Raw genomic sequence first — 21,365 nt, 5'->3', positions numbered from 1 at the left:
CGCATCCTCCCTCTTTCTGTGCAATTACAAGCACATACCATGCAGCGTGTGACATCAATAGCCCATAAATTTTAGTTCTACGTCAGATAATGGGAAATAATGACCTATCTTAGAAACTTAAAAAAGACATTTAGTTTTTAAAAAAAAAACACAAAAAACTGACACCAGCCATTATCTACAGAATTAATAAAATTTACGGCTAATTTTGTTAATGTTGTGGAGGCCTGGCTGACCAGGTGACTCAAGCCTGTTTCAAAAGGTTATCTGTGTTGTTAATAACACCACAAAAGGAACAAAAAAAAACACTTCTTATAAGAGGTGAACAAGTCTAGAAATTACAGTTTACTAAACGCAGCTGAAAATAAATGTCAAATCTGATCATGGAACATCCTTTGGTTCTTGGGATGTGTATTAAAAAAAGGAGTAGGTCAAAATTTCAGGTAAAGTTTATCCAACATGAACTGGAGCTTTTTGTGCAAATCGCTGTCTCATTGTATTATGGCCCTGTTACCGAAAAAGGTAGTTTTCAAACCAGAGAGAAGAAACTGCCATTGAAAACACATCTATATTTACAAATATGTCTCAGATCTCCTTTAAAATACTCCAGGGAAATCAACTGTACTTCAATGAAAAAAATTTTTTAATAAAATAAAAATGTATTGGGGCTTCCCTGGTGGCACAGTGGTTGAGAGTCCGTCTGCCGATGCAGGGGACACGGGTTCGTGCCCCGGTCCAAGAAGATCCCACATGCCGCGGAGCGGCTGCGCCCGTGAGCCATGGCCGCTGAGCCTGCGCGTCCGGAGCCTACGCTCCGCAACGGGAGAGGCCACAACAGTAAGAGGCCCGCGTACCGCAAAAAAAAAAAAAAAAAAAAGTATTAATTAAAAAAAAATACTCCAGGGGAAAAAAGCATGTGTGGAGAACTGATAAAACAACATCAGCAGGATCTGGATAAAGGCCCAAGTCGGGTGGTGGGTACGTGAGCATTCATTATAATAGTGCTCTACTTTTGTGTGTATTTGAAAACTTTCATAATAGAACTTAATGGGAAAAAACATCTGCAGGACACAGACTTCAAAGTGCCAACAGAGAATCACCTTTAGCACTTTAAAAAACTAAACACTTATTGCAGACAAAGTTTCAAGAGAATTTAATAAAAATTCCTCCTTTAAAACTAAATTATTTTAAAGACTTGGTTTAAAATTTTAAATCTGTTAAGGCAAAAGGTCTGAAGTATGCTATCACTTCAAAAATGTATGATTTCAGAGGTTCACTTAAAAAAAATTCTATTACCATGCATCAAGTGAAAATAAAAATGAAAATACTGGTAATCTCCATGGAATTCTATTACAGTTAGGGATTGATTTAGACCCAGGCTTGGATGCTTTGAATTTTAAAGGTTTTCTCCGACTATACGTAACTCCAAGAAAGACTTTTAATTATATCTGCTTGATGGAAAAAGTGTACGTATATTAACATTTCACCCAAATAATTTCTAAAAATGAACATATTACACAAGGTTCAAAATATTCAGTGACAAATTATTTTATTTTTATTATTTTAATAAATACAGTTTCCTGTGTTTAGAAGGGACAAATGTTGTTAGCAAGCTTTTTTTTATGCAGGGATCAATAAACATTTAAAACACACATAAAATTAAAGCAGTGAGACATGATTTTGCTACTAAGACTGTTTACTTTCTACAGAAATAAACTAAAAGAGATGGAAACAACCCAACGTCCAACAGAAGACAACGGGTTACACAGACTACGTACACACATGCAGTGAAATCCTGACTACTAAAGATGATGGTGAAGAAGTGTGTGTATGAACGTGGAATGTGGTTCACAATGATGAAAAAAGTTAAAATAACAGAGTGCATAGGACACTTGGATCTTGTTTTTTTTTTAAAGATCTCATCCATGGTTGTGTCTGGGCGTGATCTGGATTATTTTAGTTTTAGTCTTTTTCACTTACATATAATTTTAGCTATTTCTGTAGTAAGCATGGATACTTTTGTCCTGTGAATGAACAAATAAATACTTCACTTGGGTGTAGCTGTCCAGATAGATGAACAGGCAATGAGAACTTACCTTCACATTTTCATGAATAGACTGAAGTTGTGCAGCTAAAGCTACAAATGTTTGATAAATTTTCTGCATAGCCATTGACAAATCTATAAGAGAAAATCATATTATCACACAAATATGTATACGACACAATCGATATTATTTTTCTATTACTTGAGTCCAATTTTTGGTACAGTTAATGTATAGGATGAATAAACTACACCAATACTTCCATGGATGAGAGAAGACAGCAGAACAGACTGAGAGAAGGATTCCTCCATCAGTAACCTGGGGGGCGGGGTGGGTGGGTGGGGTGCCCTAGGACATCTGCCATTACATCATAATAATTCATAACAAAGCATTTTATATTTATAGGAAATAAAGATCTAATCGAGGACTTTTAAGGAAATTGTCTTATGGCAGTTTAAGACAACTACTAGTAATAATCTAGAATATCGACTATATAACAGCTTAAGCTCTCTAACTGAAAAAACAGTGCTATTAAAAAAAAAATTACCACGGAAAGCATATTACCTTGAGGGGTGATGTGTGAATTGTTCGCTTGGGTGGCAAGATGGTTTTCCAGTTCTTCAATCTGTTGTCTGTACTGCTGGAGCTGCACCTCAAACTGCTGAACCAGGATTCTGAAGTAGCTATACGATAACATTTACCAAGTCAGATCAGTTTTAAAACACTGTTTCCTTTATATTCAAAATTCCAACAAAAATATGCCCCTGTTTATTTAAGTAGGGCCTTTGAAATAGTCTGATGACATAATGTATCTTTAAGTGACAGAGGTATTATTGAAACAAAAACCCAAACTTGTAAGTTATCAAGGTATGAAAAATAGATGCACAGCCTTACTCCAATCATGAAAAAATACCAATTAAGGGATAATCTACAAAATAACTTAATACTCTTCAAAAATGTCAAGGTCATCAAAGAAAAGGAAAGACTGAATAAATGTTACGGATTGGAAGTGACTAAGGAGAAATAACAACTAAATCCAGTGTGAAAAGAATCCTAGAACAGAAAAAGTGCATTAGTGGAAAAGACAGTAAAATTCAAATAAGTTCTGTATTTTGGTTAATATAGTACCAATGTTAATCCTGTTCTTGATAATTATACTATGATTATGTAATATGTTAACAGTAAGGGAAGCAGGTAAGGGATATAAAAAAATTCTTTGTACTACCATTTTTCCAACTTTTCTATAAGTCTAAAATTCAAAAGAAAAAGTTCAAAAAAACCCGTGCAATTGTCAACTAGATTTTACAGCCAAATACTTACAGTTCTTATGTTTATAATCTGAAATACTACTGATATTTATAATCTGAAAACACTACAGTGTGCTACAGAAAGAGTACGTAATTATAATCACTATTCTGATAAATTTAACGAGAGAATGCTAGAAAGATAAAAAGGGACTTTGAATAGCACAAAACGCAGTCTGAACACGACTCCACGAGAAATGGGGAACTGTGAAAGCTTTTCACAGTGGAAAATCACACAATTCAACCCATCTCAAAATTATCTCTGATGGCAGCATGAAGAACAAGACAGCAGAATAAAATACTGAGGAAGTCCAGCGAAGGAGCTCATCCCATGCGAATCCGAATAAGATATCAGGAGTATCGCTGTTATTGTCCATTTCCTGATTTTGATCACTGTACTATGGTTACGTAAGAGAATATCCTTATGTTTAAGAAATACACTCTAAAGTACTCAAGCATTAATGGGTATCATGTCTGCAAACAACCCTAACTGTCCAGGGGGAAAATGTATTTACACATATGGAGAGCAAGGAACGAAACTGCAGTAGAAATGTTAACATGCAGGGAATCTGGATGGAAGATACATGAGAATTCTTTGTTTCATTCTTGAAACTTTTTTTGTAAATCTGAAATTATAATAAAAAGAAAAAACAAAACAAAAGGGTGAGGGGCCAGGAGTCAACCAGACCCCTACCGCGCAGAAGCTCAGGACTCTCCTCTTCATGCTGCAGGCTCCTCATTTCTAATACTGGAATGTGACAGCTGTGGAGGGTTTGTGGGAAAGCAGATACAGCAGGTGAAGGGCCAAGCGCGCTGTGCGGCACATGGCAAGCATTTGAGAATATGAGCTATTACTCTCTTGCACGACACAGGCAAGACATATACCACATGCATGGAAACCACATGAATATACAAGCTGGGTACAGGCGGGTTTTTCAGGTTCACTTATCTACACTTTGTAATTTTTCTTCCTGAAGATTTATTATGTATGCAAATAAAAGTTATGGAAATACGTGAAAGAGTTAAACTATACTTAGTATGCCCTGTTTAAGGAAGGGACTATCATAAAGTATTTTTTAATTGAAAGTCCTTATGGGTATAAATATAAGTTTCTACTATCTGCACAATGTAATCAAGTGGAACAGACCCTGTAAGTAACAGGAAGTGCAACTGCATACTAGTGGGTAAAAGCTCAGACCTTAGCCTTCACTTACCCTTCAATAAGATGGGGATGATACACCCTCTCAGAGTTATGATGAGAATTAAATTTAAAAATCCACATAAGGTGCCCAGACTTGCTACAAAGTAAACTAAAAATCCCTACCCTGTATACTGTTTTTACTGTTCTGCTTTTTCAAAGAGAGAAACATGTGTTTAACTTACTCAGCAGGAGCTGTATTCTCATGTTGGAGTCCAGGTGGTGTTTTCTGGGTTCTTAAAGCTATTTCAGCATTTTTTAACTCCTGATATAATAGAGGTTAAGAAAAAGAAAAAGCCAATTAAAAGTTAGGCTAAAAATACCAACTACCTCTGGACTGAAACTTCAACAACGCCATTCCTGGAGCTTCATATGCTGTGAGAACTTATGGATGAAGCCACTTTACAAGGTGCTAAAACCTCCTTCCAGGCAAGACAAACTACACTTTTACAAACTTTATAATAAATTTATGGTCTATTTTAAGAAACCATGGATTCCTGTAGGATTTGTGAAGTCAATTTATCCACAGTTAAAGACGGTGTTACTATTTTAAAATCTGTAATAATACAACTATAGAAAACACTATTTAAAAAAAGCAAGGTAGTAGTAATAATCCTGAGGTTGATGACAGCAGCAGTTAACATTCTGGGTACTTACTTACTGTGTACCAAGCCCTGTGCTACAGGCTCCCCTTCTATTATCACGGACACTCCTCAGTGACAACTCTATAAAGTGGGTGACGAAGTTACAGAGACATTAAGTAATTTGCCCAAGGCCATGTAGCTGGAAGACCTGAGACCTGAGTCAAGGGGCCCAATTTTGTATGCCTCACACACTTAACCTCCCTTCCACTCCTCTGCAGTGCCACTCTTATCTTCCAGCCAATGGTTTTTCAAGACTCATAATGCGTCTAACCCACTTACACTCCACATTCCTATCATTTCATTGCTTCTGCAACCTCTATTTCAACGTCTATTTAAGTTTCCCTTACTTAAAAAGAAGTCTCTTATCCTAACTTTATGTCTCCTGCAGCAACTTTCTACCCTCATTTTACTGCCCAGCTGTGAAGTCTCTAACGGTCTCTTACTGTCCCTTCCACCTCCGTGTTACCCTCCACCTCAGCCTTCCGTCCTGTGATTCTGGACACGGGCCCAGAGCCTGGACTGCCCAGCGCTGAGCCGCGCCTGGGTCTCACTGGCGGGGCCCCCTCCCGTAACGCTTAACAGCCTGCGGGTCCTCCAACACGCCCTCTTCCTGCCTCCGCACCTTCCCCGTCACCCTGCCCCTTCCTCGCGGCCTGGGAACCACCGCCGCAGCTCTAGAGGCTCAACTCTGAGTGTGCCACTACCGCTCCATCCTGCTCCGGAGGGGGGCTGGAAGCACCCACTGAGCCCACTGCACTCCGTCACGTCTTGTCCCTGGAACACTTACGTGAGTGCTTTAGCTCACTCTCCCTAGGATACTGTAAGCATTTTGATCCCAAATGCCAGAGGAAGTGCTCTGCACATAACAGATACTTAAAAAGGTTCTCTGAATTTGTGGATTCAGCAATATAACTTCAATGAACCACGTGGCACCTGCCCTGCCCATAGAAAACATTAACCACGCAACTTATCTGAACTCTTAAGTGATGTCCCCCAAACGGGGCATGTGAAAGACTTCGCTTCCATAAGGTTCTGGTCTTCACAACCTCAACGCTGCTCCTTACCTCAGAATTGCTTTTATTTCCCAGAAAGGCTTTCTTTGAACAAAAGGTTTTGGATTTAATAAGGTGGATAACTCCTTCACTAAGGGAGTCAGAATGTTTCTGTTTCAACTGGCAATTCACGAGACTGTGGGTAGAGCACGAATCCCTGTGTATTTGAAATAAGAGAAACCACAGAGCAAGCCCCTCTGAGTCCTCATATGAGCTTTCCTCAACGCAACTCAGAAGCCATTTTCCCTCAAGGGAACCCCTGACTCCCACCCTCTTCTCTCTCAGTCTTTGAGCACTTCACCTGCCCCACGAGACTTTAGTACTTTGGAGTTCTCCTTTTGTCTCTGAAAGACAAGTCTGGTTATGTGACAAGTGTCTCACAAGTGCTTGTGGATGGAATCACCCAGTGTGAGAGTTACAATGGTTCCCATTCTTGTGTTCATTTTTTTCCCTTGAGTTTGCCTCCTCTATTACTTTGATAATGACCTTGTGCATATAATTTCATAAAAATTTCACACATGAAATTTAGAATTTCCTATAATGTTTCATCAGAGTCAAAACACTCTCCACAGTCTAAAGGCTTAAGTAACATTCTGTTCCTCCTAGGAATTCTGATACCTGAAATACCTGATGATAAGGGAAGAATAAGTGGGAAGGAAACATGGGGGAATACTTTATTCATATTTAACCAAAGCATTTGTAAGTGACCGGGAAACGTGAAAGCAGACAATAAAGCCTTTGAATCCTCTTTAAGCATCATAGTTTAGATTAGCTTTTTTTTGGTAACACATTTATTAAAAATGTCACAAAGTATTCTCCAATAGTTGACTTAAAGACACATAAGCAGGTACAAACTTCCAGTTACAAAATACGTAAGTCCTGGGGATACAACCTACAGCCTGGTGACAACAGGTAACAACACTACACTGTATATACAAAATACATAAGTCCTGGGGATACAACCTACAGCCTGGTGACAACAGGTAACAACACTACATGTACAACTGGAAGTTGCTAAGACTGTAGATCTTAAAAGTTCTCATCCGAAGAGGAAAAAAAATTGTAACTATTTGTGCTGATGGGTATTAATTAGACTTCTTGTGGTCATCATTTCACAACATACACAAACATTGAATCATTATACTGTACACCTAAAAGTAATAACGTTATATGTCAATTACAGTTCAATAAAAAGACACAAAGCACTTAAAAAATTTTTACTTAAAATATTATCACTTAATTTATGAAGAGCATAGCACCCTGATAAACCCATTAAAAAGGCATATCACATAAAGTTCATTAACAGATCAGGGAAAACTTTAGGGAAAGATTTCTAGATTGCCACGATCAGATCAAGTATACTGTATAACTGTGAAATATAAAACAAGTAAATCATCTATCACTATTCTTCCCCGCTGATGTAAAGAAGATATTTTACGTTATATATTATACCACCGGGACAAGAAGCAAGTAGACATTAGTGACAGAAGGTATTAGCCTCATTACCATTTTTATTAACTAAGACCTAACGAAACTAGCAAGTCACTGGAACTTAATATCTATAAAGCATGATATAATTTATATTTAACAACTGACAGATTAAAAAAATGTGTCTTTCCCTCTTGTATTATATAATAATTTAGGCAGCAGGCACGCTTGTGAAACAAAGCAGTCAGAGCATAAGCTTAGAGCTGGATCACCAGGGTCTGAACCTACGCTCTTAGAAACAAAGCTCTCCTGTTTTCTTGTTTGAGGTAATAACAGTACCTACCTCACAGGGCTGTTGTGAAAAAACACTAGGTTAATATATCTAAATTGCTTAGAATACTGCCTCATACATAGTAAATACTCAATAAAACCCAGTAACTATTAGTATAGTAATTTAAAAGTATATGCGCTGTACGGTTTTCTTATAGCATGTCGGTATGAAACTTCATAATTTTAAAAAGACATATTTCTATTTGAAAAACAAACAAACAAAAATCCTACAATGAAATGACAGTTTACCTGAGCAGTTTCTATTTTCAATTTGTCAATATTGAGAGTGTTCCTCTGTAATCCACTGGCAGCCAATGACAAAAGCTGCTTCAGAGCTTTAATATCTTCCTGCACTTTAAGCATTGCTTTTGAAGACATTCTACTAATTTCTTCTTGGACTTGTTTTTGTTCCTTCACAAATTTCCTAAAAAAATAAATAAAACTCAGTTTTAAAAAAATACACCTTTGGTTTTATACAGAAAAAAAAGTAGGCTGGTGAGAGTTTTAAGTCCAAGTGTTTTATGAAGCAACTATTAAAAATTCACCTACAGTTCACAGAATGGCAGTCACAGAATTTTAATTCCTTTATTTATTTAATTCCATTGTTCTGTGTTCTCCCTGATTTCTAAAAGCACCACAATGCTCCCCAAGTTAAAACACTTAGGAGGAGGAGAGGGTCCCCCTGAAACACCTCCCAGCACTCCAGTCTGATTCATCTACTGATGACACCTCACACACTTACTGCAGGTTGTCCACGTCCTGGCAGATGACAGAAGGTAGAGTCTCATCCTTCAGTGCTTTACTATCCCTAAGAAAGATGCCACAGGTGCATTAATACCAGAGATCATAAAAAGCTGACGGCTATCTGTATATCTTCTTTGGAGAAATGTCTCTTTAGGTCTTCCATACCTATAGCTGATTCACTGTGTTGTACAGCAGAAATTAACACAACATTGTAAAGCAATTATATTCTAATAAAGATGTTAGGAAAAAAAAGCTGACAGCTGAGTTCTACAACAGTATGTGTTAAGATACAAGAAAACAGAGCAAATATTCCCCCATTTACAGTCTTCCTGGATGATTTTGAAGTTCTTTATAAAGCACAATAAACTTCATGATCTACAAAATAACTAACAATTCATCTGACATGGAGGTTTCTTTTCTAAGGAGATTGGCATCTATTATAAGTACACGTAGATGCATTTGACTAAATTGTTCAAGAACAAAATAAGAAAATACTACAGACGGGATGAAATATTAATCTAAGCTCCTCCAGCTCAAAAATTCCATGACTGACTTTTCATTCAGTTCAAAAATATTACAGCATTCACTAAAGGAAGTCTGAAAAACTTCTCACAATGAGTTGCTCACAATATTTTACAACGTCAATCTGTTCTTCAACAAAATAAGACCTAGGAGTAGCTTAAAGGATTGATGACTATTTAAGGAAGACAGGAATAAATGTAACTGGGCTGTAATGGCGGGAGCCGCAGATCTGTACAACTTCGGGGACATAACCCTGGGCAAACGGCAGGCTCTCGCTGCTTCCCCCTTTACGTAACAAATACACACAAGATGTTTGGGAGGCGGGAGCTTCGTCATTTACTTACAAATGTTTTATTTAATGTAATAGAAATTATGTGAGAATACAATTGGCAAGAAAATAATGATCTTCAAATGTATATATGACGTACATGGAGGCTATTCTCCCTCTTCAACATCAGTGAATGGTGCTGGGACAGTAATTTATATATAAAATAAACAGTATATATACATTTTTAATTTGTATATATAAATAAAAGGTGCTCCAAGAGTAAAGTTCCATGAGTTGTTCAACATTTACTAAGTTAAAAAGATACATACATATATTTGTGTTTATTTATATTATTAGGGGAAAAGCCAACTATTTCCTAGAAATAAATGGTTATAAATTTTCTTAAAGATCTGACCTTCCATAATCTCTCCAGAGCCTATGCTTATTATTTTATTTTTGACAAAAACTTTAAAAGAATTTTTCTTCTACATACCCATAAGGTTCCATTTACTTCCAACCATACATTGGCCTATAGTTTAATAAGTAAAACTCTTTAATTAAAATATTTTAAAAGTCAAACTGTAAACTTACTCTGGTCTTGTTCCCGTTTTATCACCTAGAAAATTCAAGAAGCTTCGTGTAAAAATAGGTTATTTATCAATGTATTCCAAATACAAATTTTAAGTTAACACAAACTAAGGTATAAATAAAAATTGTTAAGGATTTCTTAGAATGCCTCTTAAACAGCAGGTGATGTCACGACTTGTCACGAACTCTAAACACAGCATGTTACAGACATGTTTATGTACACATGAACACAGTTATGTAGCTGATGTGCATCCATTTCTTTCAAGGGCAAGAATCTTCCTTTTTCAACTATCTTCCCTGAAAAATCTTCTTGCCTAGGAGTTTAACTCCTGAGAGCTTTATCTGACACTTTTTAAGGCCCTCTTAACAGGCTGCTCCACCTGAGAAAAAAAAATAAGTTGCTAAAACATCTAAGGCTATTTTTTGAATTATGGAGTTACTACAAAGAAAATTAAGTAAAAACAAGAGACAGGACCTTATGTTTAAAATTTTTCATTCAAAGAGAAATAAATCCAAATTTTCTAAGATTAAAAGGATTTTACCAACTTTTAGGATAGTAATTCACTCTTTAAAACAAGTATCTCCTACAATAAAACCCATGTCCAATTTTTGAAATCCCTATACAGATACAGGACACTGAATATTTTACAACTTCATGCATCATGCCATTCCAAGCTCTTCCAAGCAGTCAGTGCAGTGTGTACGCACGCGCTCCAGCCAAACATGCTTTCATCAGAAACAGAATAGGTGTTGCGAAACAAACAACAAGCAGATCACACACACAGAACCAACAACCACAAAAAAACTGCAAAATGAATTTGGGTTGGAAAAGATTTTTTAAAGAATATTAGGCATGCCAAGAGCACAGCAAGAAGGGCATTTTCATACTGGTTGGTGAGTAAATAAAGCGGTAAAACCTTTCTGGAAAGCAATTTCACAATATATGCCAAGAGACTCCAAAATGTCCCTCCCTATAAGCCAATGATTCGATTTCTAGGTATCTGCCCTAAGGAAATAACCAAAATATGAACAAAATTTATAATAAAAGCACACAGCATCTTCTGTGTGCCTGGCTCTCCTAAGGTTTTACAAACAGCAATCCTCAAACCAACCCCATGAAGCAGGGACTGTTACTTCCCCTACTTTACAAAGCACCGAGATAGCCTGAATAAGGTCACAGAGCCTGTGAACAGCTAAGCCAGGACCTGCAGCCAGCAAACCAGCTACAGAGCCGACACTTAACTACCATACTATGTTGCCTCTCTCTACAAGGATACCCAATACAGTGACGCTTCCCAGAGCGAAGATCTGGAAACAAACACTAACCGCAGGATGGTGGCTGACTGCACGATGACACATCCATTCATAAAACTGACATTAAGCAGCATTAAAATATTTGTAAAGAATTACGGACACTGACTAAAACTTGTGATATATTACACGAGAAAGAACAGGTTACAAAACATGTACACGGTCCCGATTTTTAAAATGCATATTAAAACACGCATTAAGATAGTTACATAAGACATATGCACATACAAATCTGTCTACAAAAATAAAATCTTAAATGCACAACACACACAAAATTTGTGAACTATAATGCAAACTTAAAAATAATACCTTTACTATTGAATATTTAACTAACAATCTTCCAGACATAGGAATTTAAGTTCCGTAAACAGGACTGTTAGAATGTGAAATTAAGAGTAACATTACTTACTCTTTTTATCCGATGAGCTGCTAAAATCTATACCTCCAAGGCCTTCGTTGCCAGCAGCTGAAGTAGCTGCTGCAGTTCCCAGAGACAGACCTAAAGCATTTTGTCCAAGTCCTACAAACAAGCCAGATGCCACTCATGAAGTTCCTCAGTCTTTATAATGATTTCCCCACTGACCAAAGTACTCAAATACATTTAAGTTGGATCCCAGATTATTTTCATTCTTGATTTAGACATATAGTAAGATACAAGTCTAGAGCATGCTTTGGACAAAGACTGATAATCTCGCTTGGATTCAATGGTATATGTAGTTTGAATGATGTGATTTTATTTATTAAAACGGCCAGAATATATCTGTTCATGGATATTTGTGGATACTCGATTTTATTTGTTGTTTTTAAACCCTCTCTATCAAAGCAGTTTTAGTTTGCATATTTTCAGGTGAATACATCTTGTCTTCCAATCATGCTTTGGAATTCTATACTTTTAAAATAATGTAGTACCGGATGTGTTAATTAACTTGATGGGGGGGAAACAATGTATACAGTCAAATCTTTATGTTGTACACTTTAAATATCTCACAATTTTATTAGTCAATCACACCTCAACAAAGCTGGGGGAAAATAAATAAAATAAATAAATAAAATAAGCAAAATTTCAAAGATCCTGCACTGGTCAATCACATAAGTCCATGCATTCTCAAGCTGACACAATTGTGTTCTTTTTAGACAAGATGCTATTTACTTTAAAAACAGGAAACAGCAGGATATACTGGATAAAAGCATGGGATAAATGAAAACTGGATTTAAATCCTGAGAATGTGTTAAAAAACACAGCTGAATGAATGTTATGAATTTTTAAAAAATCAGTGGCACGTTTAGGTTAACATAACCATAAAGTAAGCATTGAATATTGTGTCAAAGAGCCTAACAAAAATCAGAACAGACCTAAAAACTTAATAACAAGACACAAAAACTACCCTCTAACTCTTGTTTCTATTATTTTTGTGTTTTGCTCCCATGGGAATCTTTGGGAAAGATGTTTATTTATCCTGCAAAGAAATGTACGTTATAGTCAACTAATGATTTGGTTATTAGAAGACACCTACAAAATTGACTATAATAAAATCATTTAATACTTGTTTTTAATGTCCTGACTTCAAAGCACTCTAACACCCTTTCCTAACATCTATAACAGAAAGCCATTCCCAGAACCCGGCTTATGAGGTCAAGTTGTGCCACAGTGAATTTAGAGGCTAAACGATTCAAGACTATCCAACTGCCGTTTATTAAACAGACAAATTTCTCTATAGAACAGTTTACTGACTCCAGAAACAGGCTCTTTCTTGCCTCCTTACCTAGTCAGTCAATGCTGAGAAACTGCATTTCTAAAATATGGCAATAATGTATGAACAACTTTATTTTATAATTCAGTTTTTACACTAAAAGGAAAACATAAAGGTTCAAGAGACCACATGATCTGCTCAAAAGACCAAAACAAAGACAGTAAATTTAAACATGAATATTTACTCTTCTGGAGAGTAAATATCACAGTTACCTGATGCTGCCGTGCTTGCGCTTTGGAAAAGCGGCCCTCCCAAACCCGTCAAGGCTCCCCCTAAAGAGAGGCCTGCTGGTGCAGTGGTGGCTGCAGCTGCCGTCCCACTCAGGCTGCTCAGAGTGAATCCTGTGGACGCTATAAACAGTGAGCCCGTAAGCCCCCAAGAGCGCGAGCATCACAGAAAACACAAGACACCTTCTTAAAAACTGACATCACGATAAACCTGGCTCTTGAGAAAAACCACTCACTAAAGCTAACATTATACATACTTAAGAACAGAAAGAAATAGTACCTTTAAAGCAAAAACCAGTGACAGGAATAAGGGCTTTGGTTAATACCAGCATGGTATCAGGTAAGTGACTCCAGACAGTAATAGAGTTTTCAACCCAGGCCACCAGCTCCACACTCAAAACCGGATGAATCCTAAGGCAAGCAAGGTTTATGCAAACTCTCTACCCTTCCCTGTCACCGAAGTGCGCCTTGAAAACAACGCAGACATCAAGAGTTTCACGTGTGCCCTCTCACCCGCTCCCCTGCTTTGCTCTGTAAAGAGACCAACTTCCAAGAGGGCCTCTGCTGCTTTAATGCTCAAGGCTGATCTTCACAAACCAGTAATTCAGTAGGTCAACGCTGCTGAATGACTGAAATAAAAATCCTCCCAAACTGAAGTTATCTTTACCAAAGGTGGATACCTACATTCACTGACCGAGGGAAATAAGAACTCAACCAGAAAATGCCACCCTTCCCCGACACGCCTCACCTGCAGGAGTCGACGTCAGAGCGGACGAGAGCGTGAGACCGCCAGCCGAGGCAGACGTGATGGGCAGCGCAAACGGTGTGGCGGACGCCGCGGGTTTACTGAAGCCTAAGCTGAAGCCTGCCGTGGACGCAGAGGTGGTGGCCGGTGGGCCTGTAAAAAAATAGCCCAGCTTGCCGTAGCTGCATGTGTATTACACAGGCATCAATCAGGAGCCTAGAAGTCTACGTTCCGTAGATGGACCAAAGGTATATGTACTTATATACGTATGAGAGAGAAAAACCATTCACCAAATCAGGGTGCACACTAAAGATGAAAACCCAATCTATGCGGTAATACTGAAACTCAATCTCAGCCCCACCTCTAAATACACCTAAAACGCCACTTCCCCCTCCTCTCCTTTACACTCAACAGAACACAGTCCTTCTTCTCCAAGACTATTTAAAACATCTTCTCTGCTGCTTGAAATCCTCCTCCTCTGCTTCCGTGTCTGTCAGTGCCCTCCAGTCCCTTCTGTCCATCTCCCTCCTCGGTTCACCTCTTTTTATTTTTTTAATTTACTTATTTTTGGCTGCACTGGGTCTTCGTTGCTGCGCGCGGGCTTTCTCTAGTTGCAGCGAGCGGGGGCTACTCATCGTTCTGGTGCGTGGTCTTCTCATTGCGGTGGCTTCTCTTGCTGTGGAGCATGGGCTCTAGGCGCACTGGCTTCAGTAATTGTGGCACGTGGGCTCATTAGTTGTGGCGCATGGGCTTAGTTGCTCCACGGCATGTGGGATCTTCCCGGACCAGGGCTCAAACCCGTGTCCCCTGCACTGGCAGGTGGATTCTTAACCACTGCGCCACCGGAGAGGCCCTCGCCTCTTTTTTTAAATTGAAGTATAGCTGATTTACAGCGATTCAGCTGTACAGCAAAGTGATTCAGTTTTATACACACACACACACACACACACACACACACACACATATATTCTTTTCCATTATAGGTTATTACAAGATGTTGAATCTAGTTACCTGTGCTATACAGCAGGTCCTCGCTGTCTATCTGCTTTACACGTACTAGTTGTGTATCTCTGTCCACTTCTTAAATGCTCCTCCCAATGGCTCCATTCTTGCTCCCTCACTTCCTGAAACATCTCACCCACTTTCAGAATCTCACTATAGGTTCATGGGTCTAAATCTACGTCTACCTGAGTCTCCAAAGGCTATAGCTCTACCTGGATGTCCCTCTGGACCCCTACACATCTCCCTATAAAAAAATTTCCTACATCCCCCAGGGTCAATGTGGTTGCTCAAGCCAGAAATCATAATCATCCTTGACATTCCCTTGCTCCCCTGTATTCTATCAGTACAAGTCCTGTCAATTCTACTTCAGAGATATCCCTGGATTACAAACATCCTCAAAAACCTTAGTTCAGGCCATCTCTCTCTCAAGAACTATTACAATAACCTCCACGATCAGTCTCCTCCAACCTCTAATCTACTCTTGGAATTATCTCAGTTACTTTAAAAAAGAACAAAATAACATGCTGGCGACTCCCCCGACTTAAGGTTCCCACTAAGTCTATACATTAGTCTTTAAAATAGATTCTAAAGGCTTGGTACCCAAAACCCTTTCCTATGTGGTCCTAACCCGCTCCACCAATCTCCTCTTCCTACCATGCCTACCCTCAGAATCCTAAACTCCAAGAGCAAAGTACCCTTCCTGTTTCCCTGGATCCTCTGACGACTGGCCTCTGCGCTCTCCCCTCCTGCCTGGAACAGTGCTTCCTGCCCCGCCAATCAACAACTCCTCTCCTCCTCCTCAGCCTTCCTGGTGCCTTTCATGCGTCTCTTAGAGCGCATGTCAGATGACACAAGAACCCATCGCTCGGCCTGCCTGCTCCCTTTGCCTCACAACAGGCTGAAGGTCTTGCTCAGGCACCCAGCGGCCCCTGACCTCATCAGGGTCCTCCACCACCTTCCGCTGATACTCAGTGATCAAGGCATTGTGTAGACTCCCGGCCACAGCCAGGAACTAGTAGTTACGCTAAGTTACTAAACGGAGAAATTATGAATGGCCTGCATTTTGGCTTCTCCTGAAGGCACTCAGAGAAAAGAAGTCAGAAACTATGCTTCTGGATCGTCCTCGCCACAAGTGGAAGTCCCTGCCAGAGTAACGTGCTGTGAAACACGCACAGGCTCTAAAATCTCAGGACGGGATCCAACTGCTCGCTCTTGTAACCAGTCCTGTCCGAAACTTTGGTGGTAGACAGACGTGCTTTCTGTTGATAACATGTAAGCGGCATCTAAGTGAGGAAAGTTCACCAATCTTTAATTTATTTCAATTTTAAGTTTACATTTAATTAAATTAAGTCACGTTAACTGCGGTTCCTCACTGTCCTCTCGTCCTTTCACATCATTTCCTGGCATCCAGGTCAAGGTGCCGTCACCCTGGTTACCCACATTCCCTGCAGCATATCACGATAGAGAACCATGATATTTTTGAGCGGGAAGGGAATTCAAAACCTTTTGATTACAATACCTTCATCTGACAGATAACTAAAAGCCGCCAGATATGACCATCTAAGGCCTCACAATTATTTAGAGGTACAACCAGCACTTAATTCCAAGACTTCTGGCCTAAAGTTTGGTCCTTTTTTCACTAAAAGGGCTTAAATGACTGAAAAATATAAATGTGAAATAAATTTTGACAGAAAAAGCCAATTCTGTATTAAATTTTTTTTTCTGAACTAAAAAAGGATTACATAATCATCGATTTTTTAAAAATAGTCAAATACTGAAAGGTTGTTTGAAAAGTCAGTATCTATGATCTATATTCAGTTCCTTATATGTTTCTTCTATAGCCCAGCTCTGTGAGAGATTAGGAAAGAGTAGAAAAACCAGAGATCTGGGACCTTCCCTCAAAAATTCCTACTCAGTTAATCCTGTAGTTACAGCTGTTGCTATTCCTGGGGACAAAAAGAGAAATAAACTTTAATCACCAGTGGCAGATGGCATTCTTTTGGCCTGTAACAGGGCAAGACTTGGAATCACCCTCAGTGAGTGATGACACTGCTGGTAAGACTAACGCATATCACAGTATCTTCCACCACAACCACTGCCTAATACAGCATTCCTTCTATAGCACTGGTTCTCGTATCATAGGCTGCGTATAATTCGATCAATTAGGGATTAAGAGTTGTAAAATGCAAACAACTATTGCCTATGACAAAATCCGGCAAGGAGGAAAAAAAGCTAGTCCAAACAAAACACCGGCACTGTCTCAAGAGGCACACTGGCTGGTCTCACGTTTACGCCTGCAGTTCTTCCACGGTCTCTGTGTAGCTGTGAAAGTGCTGCAGTCAAGGCTGGCAGCTCAATGCAAAAGGTGGTTACACAGATCAAGAGACTCTGAGGGCAGAGAACAGAGGTAAATAAGGAAGTAAACTTTTAAAATGGTGGATCCAGTGAAGCATATTTCTGGCTTATAATAACAAAATATCTGTATTTTTTTTAATTAAATATCAGAAATAAAGTACATGCACAGACTCTAGACAATGCTATACTTTTTTTTTTTTTTTTTTTTTTAGTTTTGGCTGTGTTGGGTCTTCGTTTCTGTGCGAGGGCTTTCTCTAGTTGCGGCAAGCGGGGGCCACTCTTCATCGCAGTGCGCGGGCCTTTCACTGTCGCGGCCTCTCTTGTTGCGGGGCACAGGCTCCAGACACGCAGGCTCAGTAGTTGTGGCTCACGGGCCTAGTTGCTCCGCGGCACGTGGGATCTTCCCAGACCAGGGTTCGAACCCGTGTCCCCTGCATTGGCAGGCAGATTCTCAACCACTGCGCCACCAGGGAAGCCCAAATATCTGTATTTTTTTAAAAAACTTTTTATTATTGAAATGCCCACCAGAAACCTTTACCTCCTGCCCTTTTCCCAGTGCAACAATTGTTTTAATAATAAAAAAATCTGAACCATCTCTTAGGTATGTAAATTATGTTATAGCAAAATAGGAGGGCTTCCCTGGTGGCGCAGTGGTTGAGAGTCTGCCTGCCGATGCAGGGGACACAGGTTCGTGCCCCGGTTCGGGAAGATCCCACATGCCGCGGAGCGGCTGGGCCCGTGAGCCATGGCCGCTGAGCCTGCGCGTCCAGAGCCTGTGCTCCGCAACGGGAGAAGCCACAGCAGTGAGAGGCCCGCGTACCGAAAAAAAAGGAAGCTGACTGTCCCATATGCTAAATTAATTAATGTCCAAATTGTAAACTTGACTCAATCTTCACCAAGATAAAACACTGCATTACATAACCTAACATAAACTTGAATTACTTTAATTCATTACTTTTAAATAGATTTATTTCCTTTAATTCTTAAATGTATGTGTGTGTTGTCCTTCCTTACACTGAAGTCAGTCACAGCTAATGGCTGGCCCTATCTCTGACCCTTGATCCCACATCCCTGTCTGCCTTTTCATCTCAGTATTTACCATTTTTAAGTCTACCACCAGTGACGATCCTTGTAAAGGGAGGAGACACAGGACAGAACCTGCAAAGAATGAAAACCCCAAACCCACTCCCTGAGAATCTGACAACCCTCCTTACCTGTGTTCGTTCCTCCTAGAGTGAACCCAGTAGCAGGTTTAGATCCAAAGAGCCCGGCTCCGAAACCAGCAGAAGGAGCAGGTGCTGTCACTGGAGCTGCCGTGCTCCCGAGGCTCCCAAGACTGAGCCCCACAGAAGGGCTGCTTGTTCATAGAAAACACAAAATAAAGTCTACTAGAGCCAATACTTATTTAAGGGAAACGCAAGTTAGCTCTTCGAGGTTAATTATTTCTCCATTTAAGCACCTCACACATCTCCACAGGATACAAAAGTAATCACAACTCACCTTCAACCAACCACGTTCAAATATTTTTCTGTTCTCTATAAAAATAAATCCACATACAAAATTATTCTTAAAAAATGCAACAGCAGTCTTCAAGAAAAGCAGAATCTATAGCATTTAGGATTTCAGATGCCAAGGAATCATAAACAAGATCACATATATCCTGCTTTCACCAGTTTTTGTTTGAAAGCTAGCGTATTTTAAAACAGCCATAGGAAATCCTACAAATACGGATCATTTTCCTTCTGAACTATGTATGTACAATTCACACTGCTAAGCTCATTTGTTCTTCCCCGACTGCTAACATAAAGACATGCCCAGAAATAGGAACGTTACTCGAAGCTGTCCCCACCACCTCTCTGTTGCTGTATCGCCAGCCCTGGGGATGGGGATGAGGGACAAGAATAGACATACCCTGGCACGAGGAAGCTGCAAAGCAAAGCTCCCCTCTAAAAAGACTGTGTAAGATCAGCAGAAACCCTCTTCAGAGGTTCTGAAAGCTTAGAAAAGAGCAGCTGATAATAACAAGTGATGTGAACAAAGTTTACAGCTTTTCAACTGTTCTTAGCAAGCTGCAGAGGCTCAAATTTGCTATCTATAAATGGTAGAACAAACGAAAACAAGCCACAAAATCTTGACAATCTGACACTTCAAAAATTATGTCGGAGAGTTAAGCGAGATTACAACATGTATAACATAATGGGAAATCCCGTTCATGCTACATATGTATCTTTATTACTTCTCTCCCTGGCCTTCCACATAGACGTAAACACCATGGCGGAAATGCATGTCAGTTTTTTAAAAAAGCTTCAAAGCCTGCGGCATTTCAATGGAAGGGGCAGGCAGTACTGCTCTGGCCAGGCTCCGGTACCAGCTCTCCAACGTGCTGGTACTTGTATGACATAGTGTTTCTGGGCCTCTATCTCCTCACCAGCAAAATGGGAATAACAGTACCCACTTAAGATTTTTTGTAAAGATTTAGAGATTACGAAGGGCAAATTAACTTCACTCAATAAATGCTGTTGCTACTGTTACCATAAGGAGCACTTACAAATTCAACTAAACATATCATGTACAAGGCTCTACGCCAGTTAATCACTGTGAGGGCAGCGGAGAGGGAGGAGTTTTCAAGGAAGGAGAACCTGAAATCAGTCATCAACACTGAGCAGGAAAAAGGAGAGGGTGCACCCAAATTGTGTCTTTCCCTATTAGCACGTGTGTACGTGCCCCTCTGTGTATATAAGCACAGGGGGCTGGCAGAGCAGGGCTGCAAGGTCTCACCCAGAATTAAAGCACAACTGAACCAAAACGTATTTTTAAGAAACATTTTGTTGGCAAATTATGAAGAACCAAATTAAGGAAATGTTTATTATGCTACCCTTCCTCCCAAACAAGTCAGTAATCCCATGTTTTTACTGCTATTCCATAAATACACAAAAGATATACAGTGAAAGTATGTATTTTTAAGACAAAGTATTTAAAATTTCTTGACAATTTAAGATAAGTAAAGATACAATGAAGTGTTTCACAAGTTCATAAAGTTGAAAACATTACCAAAGAAAATATATCAAAGTAAAATTTTACTTTACCAGAGAAGCAAAGGAGAAATTTCTGTGGCAGAAATACTCACTTAAAGAAAAACAAAAAGCTACCTCAGACCTAACCAATTATTGCCTCAACGACTATTACCTGTCAACTCCTCAACAAGGACATGATGAAGAAAAGCCAGCAGACCCTGCCAGATGAAGAATGGAATCTTGCCCTACAGTGGACCTGCGAGCTAACCTAACCTAGGTGCATTTACCAAAAGAATGTTAGGCCTCCAAACCAGGACTCCAATGGGCAGGTGTTAGACCGTCTCTCCTTTTATTAATTTCCCAAGCCTTTCTACAGCATGTATACATTTTTCTAGTTTATTGCTAATAATTCATTTACTCAATCATTCAACAAGTATTTATAAAAGCCCTGCCAGGCACTGTCACAGGGACTCGGAGTGGCAGATGAGACTCAGGCCCTGCCCTCAGGAAGTTTCCAACCAGAGAAAGAGATTTATCAATCATTCATGCATTCAACAAATACATATTGAGCTCCACTGTGTCTCCTGGAAAACTAGCATGAAAAGATCTCCACCATCATGGAGCGTAAAGAAGTCAACAAAAAATGTAAGGAACTGAAACAACTGTGATAAGTGCTATGGTACAGGGTAAGGGATGGAAACCTCTCTACACTGACAGGTCAGAAAAGGCTTCCCTCCGATGTAAGCACCTGAGTCCCACAAGCAGGCATCAGCTCAGCACAAGAGGTGGTAGGGCAATTCCAGGCAGAGGGAACTGCCCTAAAGTGGGAAGGGGTTTGGCCTT

At 39.5% G+C, this 21,365-nt stretch overlaps 1 protein-coding gene across 3 annotated transcripts in view; it reads right to left on the bottom strand.

Moving 5' to 3' along the window:
- The window catches only part of NUP58 (nucleoporin 58), a 35,107-nt gene that overhangs the window by 11,852 nt on the left and 1,890 nt on the right, over nucleotides 1-21,365 (bottom strand). The window contains exons 2-11 of one of the 3 annotated variants that reach the window (XM_082859362.1): nucleotides 18,723-18,865; nucleotides 14,155-14,304; nucleotides 13,392-13,529; nucleotides 11,838-11,948; nucleotides 10,121-10,145; nucleotides 8,738-8,803; nucleotides 8,245-8,419; nucleotides 4,727-4,806; nucleotides 2,604-2,722; nucleotides 2,094-2,176 (exon numbers count right to left, since the gene is read on the bottom strand). In XM_082859362.1, the coding sequence (XP_082715488.1) occupies nucleotides 2,094-2,176; nucleotides 2,604-2,722; nucleotides 4,727-4,806; nucleotides 8,245-8,419; nucleotides 8,738-8,803; nucleotides 10,121-10,145; nucleotides 11,838-11,948; nucleotides 13,392-13,529; nucleotides 14,155-14,304; nucleotides 18,723-18,865 (1,090 nt within the window). The remainder of the gene's footprint in view (nucleotides 1-2,093; nucleotides 2,177-2,603; nucleotides 2,723-4,726; nucleotides 4,807-8,244; nucleotides 8,420-8,737; nucleotides 8,804-10,120; nucleotides 10,146-11,837; nucleotides 11,949-13,391; nucleotides 13,530-14,154; nucleotides 14,305-18,722; nucleotides 18,866-21,365) is intronic. The other 2 variants (XM_082859363.1, XM_082859364.1) reach the window with 2 other exon arrangements.

Source organism: Leucopleurus acutus (assembly GCF_964270905.1).
Source record: "Leucopleurus acutus genome assembly, chromosome: 18".
NCBI lineage: Eukaryota > Metazoa > Chordata > Mammalia > Artiodactyla > Delphinidae > Leucopleurus > Leucopleurus acutus.
This window is presented reverse-complemented; position numbering and strand designations above follow the sequence as displayed.